The sequence below is a fragment of the Mercenaria mercenaria genome, chromosome 5 (genome assembly GCF_021730395.1).
Source record: "Mercenaria mercenaria strain notata chromosome 5, MADL_Memer_1, whole genome shotgun sequence".
Lineage (NCBI taxonomy): Eukaryota > Metazoa > Mollusca > Bivalvia > Venerida > Veneridae > Mercenaria > Mercenaria mercenaria.
The window spans coordinates 94200261-94208349 of NC_069365.1; the positions used below are offsets into that span (position 1 = coordinate 94200261).

General features: G+C 34.1%; 1 protein-coding gene across 1 annotated transcript; it reads right to left on the minus strand.

The window, feature by feature from the left end:
- Positions 1 to 5617: 5617 nt before the first annotated feature.
- LOC123558672 (toll-like receptor Tollo) lies at positions 5618 to 7858 on the minus strand. Its single transcript, XM_053544782.1, has 2 exons — positions 7118 to 7858; positions 5618 to 6808 (listed from the first exon to the last, which is right to left on the minus strand). Exons 1-2 carry the CDS (start codon positions 7856 to 7858, stop codon positions 5618 to 5620), a joined length of 1932 nt encoding a protein of 643 aa, XP_053400757.1.
- Between the last annotated feature and the right edge of the window lie 231 nt (positions 7859 to 8089).

Here is an 8089-nt window from a genome sequence, read left to right on the forward strand (position 1 = left end):
GATTTCATTAGTTATTAATTACAATAATAAAAAAGTGTGAATTGATTTTAAGGACTTTCTATCTATAAATGCTTTCATTGTATCAAGCCGAGCTCTCTATAAAGCATACTGACCCTACATATTTCCGTAGAGGGTCAGTAACAAACCCAATAATTTAATAATAATAATAATGCGACAGTGTTTTATTACTCGTAATTATGAAAAGCATATTTCATAAAATTTGTGTTGCCAGATTCAGACTCCTAAACATTTCACAACATGTACGAACGTTATAGGATGGATTGTCTTGTCAATCAAAAATATACCTACGGAAGCCGGACAGAGACGTGTACGAAACTCTAGCGCTCGAATGTTAGCATGTATGTGGAGTTTGTAAAGGGAAGGAATGTTTGTGCGTTTTTATGTCTTTGTTTTACCATCATTTCCTTACAGGATGCTGTATGCGTGGCTTGCTGCTTCTTTGAATGTAGCATTTCTTATTGGACGTCTGTCCTCGCTTTTTTTAAAATCATGAGGCTGTAATGACAAAGGTCCAACACAGAAAAAAAACATTCAAAGAACACTGTCGCCCATACCCATACAGCACCACACAGTGCACTATACAGTGGTAAAGGTAAATGTACTCACACGTGCTTCGGTTCAACACCTGTATACATTAACACATATCACTTGTATGATCCAAGCATACATAGAGAAGAAACGCAGCAGGGCACTGCCTAGGAATGGTCAGTGGCAGAAATACCACTGGGAATTTAAGGTAGCTTACTCAGCCTGTACGGAAATACGACCTGTTTTACAGCTATAAAACGTCAAATGGAGAAATATCAGAAACCCGTTTGAAATTTACAGGTGTAAAACAACTGCAGGTCTCAGATATACAGCTGTAAAAATGTAGTCGAAACTTACAGCTGTGAATTGGTCATGTCTCAAAATCACATCTGTATTTTCTTGTTAGGGAAATGTGAGTACTGTCGGCCATCTTTAATGCATTTTGGCGGGATATAACTGAAATTCACAGAGGCACCACACCATCTAAAATATTGGAATTTTACCCAAGTTTCAAGGATGCAGCGTGCCCCCCCCCCCACCCCCCACCAACACACACACACACACACACACACACACCGCACTCCCCCACCCCCAACAAGCATCAGAGATTCAAGCTCACTGTACGCATTTTAAAATAATCATTGAAAACACATCTCTTTAACAAATGTTATATAAAATAACAATATCTGAAATACTGTTGAAAAATGGCGTTGAACATCAAACGAACGAACAAACAAAAATAACAGTCATGACAGATTTATTTCGTGTTGAGAAAGGGATTGCAATCCTTTAATAGTGTATGTAATGTGATTTAACGCTGAGCAAAATTTAAGGATGATCTTGTTTTAATTACTGTTCTTTTTGATCTTTTACCAATGTATTTACATGCATATATATATAAATGTATGTGCTCTTTGGTGTCTTTGTAAAGAACGTTTGAATGCACATATTTTGTATGAAAAAAGTTGCTATATAAATGTGGTATAATAATAATGATAATAATAATAATAATAATAATAATAATAAATCTACACTTTTGTTAATATTACTGCATTATTTTCTTTTCTACGAAAACTTTTTTTTTTGCTATTTAAGTTCAACAACGCAATAAATTGTCGATGGAAACATGTAATACTTTGTATAATTTTACGATTTTCTTAATTATTTACCCTTCTATTTAAATAAAGACATACCAATCTATTATGGTACGTTTTTATCCTAAAAATTGTTGGTACAAAAATTTACCTTGGCAAAAGGGCTTTGTCTTAAAACCAAGTCCAAGCCTGACACATTTAGCGTCAGGAACATGCCCCTAATCCATTTTTCCGTAACTCAACAATTTTGGGACTTAAGGTGTCCGATCCACAAATAAGTAAGTTCTATAACAGTGCTATTAAAATATATCAAATATTGAAGCTTGGTAAGCTCACACAATTTTGAAATCTTTTCAAAGTGTAATGTCTACTGAAAAAGAAAATATAAATTACATGACAAAAATATGTTACAGAATTTTATTGGTTTTACTTTATAGTTTTCAGTGATACTTCAAAAAATTCCAGTTATTACAGTGTAAGATTTATTAATTCGCAGCCAAAAACATGACTGAAATGATTCTTGCATATTATCTATGGTCATCTTATTTAGGACTTAGTAATTCAAATGATACCAAAAACATGGGACATGGGTATCGAATTTTACCTATTTGTGGACCGGATACCTTAAAAAAGATCCGAGACTGTAACCATTACTTGTACGTCACCCGATCTAGGTGCGTAGCACGGTCATAAAAAGTAGTTACCATTTTTTCTAACACTGTTCTTACTAGTATGTCGTGTTAGAATCGAAATAATAAGTTCCCAAGTCTTTTAAGGCTATATAGTTGCCCGTCCAAATTTGATTACTATGGCAAAATATATCTGAAAGAATAAGTTTTGTTTTTTCTCATATTTAAGCCTATGTAGCACTAAGTTACTCTTTGGGATGGGGCCAGTTTGACCCTGGGGCCATGATTTGAATATCTTTTGTAATTGTCTGGTAGACAATGATGCACACACTCACGTGACCTACAAAACACGAGTTTTAGCTAAATGTATTTCGGTATCAGTACATCTGTAATCTTGTATGATATCTAAATTCTATCATGCGAAAAATATCGCGTTTTCGCGCTATTAATATCGTGTTTTCACGATTTCACCCATAGGACGACAGCGCGAAACCACGATGGCCCTAACGGAACACCGTAAATAAATGTCCCCACCACCTTTTACTTGAAAAAACAAAACAACTCCAAAGTCTTAACGTTTGTATTACAACAATATATAATAAAAATAAAATATCTAAAGTAAATTGTTACAAAACCAAATGATAACCAAAAACTTAACTATGATTCAAGGTTTTACATGCACATTATTTTGTATACATACTTATAATACCATATATATAATAAGATCTCAAATAATTGTCCCGTTTGAAAAGCGTTTAACCACGGATAGGAGCGCTTTCTTCAAAGAGTAAACGGTATCTGATTGTTAAGTGTATAAGCTCGAGATCTATAAAATAACATACAAAAGTATGAAATGAATAGCAAACAAAATGTACTGTAAAATTCCTGTTTTAAGGGTATATCAATCAAATAACTAGTAAAAGAAACGATAATCGAGTTAAACACGGTTTAAAAAAGATACTGACTGAATAGCAAACAGTGCAAATCAGACTTCACGGATATGCGGGATGATGGTCGCAAAGGCTAAATCAATCGTGCCCAGCATGATAAGAGTTAGAATAAATACCACCCCCCACCCCTCAAAAAAAATATGATCATATCTAACAGTAAACACATAAATGTATAAAAGTTGGTTATGAATATTAGGAACAAATGAATAAAAAGGATGAATGGTTATACTTATTAATATATTAATATAGTTAATAATTCTTATTTTTCCTTCTAATTATATACACATATAATTAATCAAAGTTATTAAAACAACCTTTTACAATACTCTTATTTACAGAACTTATAGCTAGTTTTATCTGACGTGTGTTAATACCATTTATCATTTAATGCAGTTTAACTTCCACCTTTTTCTTCTGTTGCCAAACTTCCTTATTTTGTTTTATATATGTATATTATGCACCATGTTATAAAATGTTGAAATATGAAATAAATAAATGAATGAATGAATGCTCTATTGTCATAATCCAAGTGCTTCCGAGTGCGGGTTTAATAAATTACGCACGTCCTTCTACTGAGACACAGGACTGCATTTAGCAATTCTTGCCTCTGTAAGACTGGAAACAGGAAGACATTATGAGAAGTTAGCTAATGGTGGAGGACAATTTATGTCATTTTGCGGCGTTCTAGATGAAGCCCACAGTCTGCTAAAACGTATCTTGTGTAACGACTAACATGCTAATAAGTTTGAAACTGGAGCTTCCTTTTACTGAAACATTCAAAATTAATTCTACTTTCTTTAAATGTTTTAGACCAAGCCTGTTCGACCATCTTCTTCTCTATTTAACATCAACGTCCAAATTATTACAGCAGTATAATAACAACAATATGTCTTTGACTTGATTTCACTCCCACAAAGTCAAACATTTGATAAACATATTTAAGAAACAATGTGGTGTTTCTATGGAAGCCCTTGAGGGACACTTGACTTTCGTACTTCCCATTTTTGACTTCTAACTTTTGCACTTTTCACTTCTAACTTCTTGACTTCTTACTTCACACTTCTAAATTCCGCACGTCTGACTTTCGCACTTCTCACTTCCAATTTCCCGACTTTCTACTTCTGATTTCTAACTTCCACACTTCTTACTTCCGACTTCTTGACTTCTTACTTCCGTCTTCTAACTTCCGCACTTCTGACTTCTAACTTCCACACTTCTGACTTCCAGCTTCCTGACTTTCGACTTCTTATTTCCATTTTCCACACTTCTTACTTCCAACATCCAAAGAGGGAAAGTTGAAAGTCAAAAGTTTTGAAGCCGGAAATCAGGAAGTTAGAAGTCAGAAGTGCAGAAGTGCAGAAGTGCAGAAGTGCAGAAGTCAGAAGTTGGAAGTTGGAAGTCAGAAACCAGGAAATTAGAACTTAGAAGTTTGAAGTTGGAAGTTGGAAGTTAAAAGAGTGGAAGTTAGAAGTCAGAAGTGAGGAAGTTGGAAATCAGAAGTCAGAAGTCAGTAAGTTAGAAGTTAGAAGTGTCGAAACTGTAACTAAGAAATGAAAAGGTCGCAAGTTATAAGTTAGAAGTTAAGTAATTGGAAGTCTGTAGTCGGAAGCGAGGTAGAAGTGAGGAAGTTGGAAGTAAGAAGTTTGAAAGGTGGAAGTCGACAACTTGCAAGTGAGAAGTGCAGAACTCAGAAATTAAAAGTAGGAAGTACGGAAGTCAAATGTCTCTCAAGAGTTTCCATATGTTTCAGATGTAACATTTCCTATGCGTAAGAGCTTTATTTTTAGATAACAAATAGAAACTAACTACATTAATTTGTAATGGTAACATGTACATGTAACACAAATATCAGCTCACAAAAACGTTATAAATCAAGTTGGTTCTTTAAACATGAATCTCACAATTACATGCTAAACTCTTTAAACATTTTCAAAAACATTTTATAGTCTTCTATCAGATTTAACAACACAGGAAGTCAAAATTAAGGCGGGTGTATTTAACCACAGACTGAAAATTAGACTTGTAATTCTTTCATTTAGAGTCCATTCAAACTTCCTTAATTAAAACAGGTTAAATGTTCTTTGAAAAACAGAAAAGAAGGCATAGATGTAGTACATGTTTTATAAGAGGCAAAATGTATGTCCAAACATATCAATTGACATTTCTAGAAAGTCTTCCTAAGTACTTCATTTGAAAAGTTTTTACACAGTTCGAGAATAGTGGTCAGTACAGTATGAAATGTTTAACACTATTCTGTGGTTGCTGAAACTACATTATGTGAAACAATAGCCGCTGTTCTGAAAAAATGTAAACGAGTATAAATGAAGTCGCTTTGCATTATATTTTGAAAGTTCAATATTTAATCAAATAAAACAAGCCTAGTAGTTTAGAAAGTCTATTTTATCAGGTCAAGAATTGATGAGCACACATTTTCCCATGTTGTTTTCAGTACATACTCCCCGTTTTCTTCTGACCACAATACTCTAGCGTTCTTACGATAAAGTTGTTTCATAGCAGGTGACATCATATCCTCATCAACGTGCCCACGTACCATCAGAACGATAGGCTTTCCATAAATATGAGCTTGATCAAACTCACTGCGACAGTACACACTTGAACAGTATAAATCTGATATTAATACGACCATAACACACGAACGCTCTAAGCATGTCGCGATTTCGTCATGGACCATGCGGCCAGGCCGGAAGTACTTGTCACCCGTGCATATTAGATTTCGGTTTATTCCAATTATCTGCTGAAGGGTTTCATTCATTTGATTAATGACGTAAGTATTTACGAAATTTTCATCGTCACTACTATATCCTAGAAAAGCCACAAATTCATACGCATTTTCGCCGTCTCGAAGGCGACTCAGAACTTCTGCTTTGTTTTTCCGGTGTTTCATTATTTTTCTTCTCTTGTAAATTATAACTGAAAGAGATATTATTACTAGTAATACAATGCCAACTGTTATTGCGGATACCTTGATATGTACCTTTCTCCGACACAGCGTTTGTAATTTTTCTAAAGTTGCTTTATTTATTTCTTCCTTTGTGCCATTTTCCTGTTGACACTGGAGATCTGTGTTGGTTAAATTCGATTTAATTGCTCCCAAAATCCAATCAATAGAGTTCCGATCTCCACATTCGGCACATGATATCGGATTAAAAAGTAAAGTGATCTCTATCTCCTGAGTGCCATTCACGAAATTTAGCAAGTTATTCAAATTATTTAAAGAATCCTGTCCAAGTCTGACTATATTGTTGTTGCAAAGGTTTAGCTCTCGCAGATGCTTCAGTGTTCCAAGGTTAAAGGTCACATGTTTAAGCCAGTTGCTTGAAAGGTCGATTACTTCCAGATGCATGTTGCCTTCAAAAAATGTTGAAGGTAACCTGCGTAATCCGTCGTTCGACAAGTAGACAGTTTTCAGCTGTTTGAGAGGCTTTAGTAAAGTTTCAAAGAGAGTAAAATTCTCTACTGCCATAGCATTTATGAAATTGTCTGACAAATCTAAACTTTGCAGATTTGGAACTATTGCTAACAGACTTGGATGGATAAATTCCATTGAATTTTCATACATTTCTAACTTTTTAAGAGTTGGAATTGAGTTGTTACCAAACACAACTTGACAATTCAGTCTTTCTAAGTTGTTCTTGTTCAAAATAAGCTCTTCCACTTTCCAAGTGAAAGGAATATTGACAAAGATCGTTACATTTTCAAAACAAATTTTTGTTTCATCCGGAATAATTTTTGTAAAATCTAAAGTTTTAGTTAAGAATAACATATTTATAAAGTCCACTTCTTTCAACGTGCTGAAATTGTATGCAACATCTGAAAGTTCTATCAGTCCTGGAAGTAATAAAAATAGGTTTGATGGTAATGTTGCATAACTTACATCAATTGTTTTGAGTCGTTGAAAGTTCTGGTGTTCCAACCCTTCAATATGGGCATATCCTATTTTTGTGTTGGAAACATTGAATTTTTCCAAATGTTTCATATTTTCAAGAATTTCTGTAATACTTACAGTTGTAATCTGGGTGTCACTGGCTTCAATTTTCTTAACAGGCTTGTCAGATAAAGCATCAACAAATGCTTCATCCAGTTGCAGATAGTTTGAGATATAACCAGCATGGGACAAAGAAATTTCTGACAAATTTGGAACTTTTTCAGGACCTTTAAGAGCTTTGTTAAGTTGCGTCATGTCTAGTCTTGAACATCTTCTGAAATCAAGTATCTGCAGTTTTTCTAGCCCAACAAACGCATTTTCATTGAGATCAAAGTTGTCTAAATGCAAGTGTAATTCTTTAAGTTCCTTTAATGCGGAAAAACATTCCGACTGCAGCTGAATAGAAGCAAAAATAGACTCATCAGTTAGAATATCATTAATTTCCAGAATTGTAACATTTTCCCAAGTATTTGACTGGAAAGTTCTTCCGTTGCAGATTCTTTTTGAAGGAAGACCATCCGAATTAGAATTTTCAAACCAGTCTACAATGTGAACGACTGTAATGCCTTGTGGTATTTCCTGCGGTATATAATTACATTCCAGTGTTAAACCTGTTTGTTCACATGTTTGTTTTTTAATTTCACCTGAGTCCACAGAGACTACTTCAAAAAATGCTGACAGCAGGTACATTGCAAAAATTGTTCGTCTCACTTCCAATCTTCATTTTAGACATGTTTATAAATGATCCCGACTAATCATAAATGTTTTCCCCAGAATAATTTGATATACTGAATGACATGGTATAAAAGTTTTTACATGCACAGTAATTTTATGATCATGTCATATTGTTTCCACTGCGTTAAATCGCAAGATAACAGCGATGGTCACGATAATGTATTGAATAAAATTATTTTTATCACT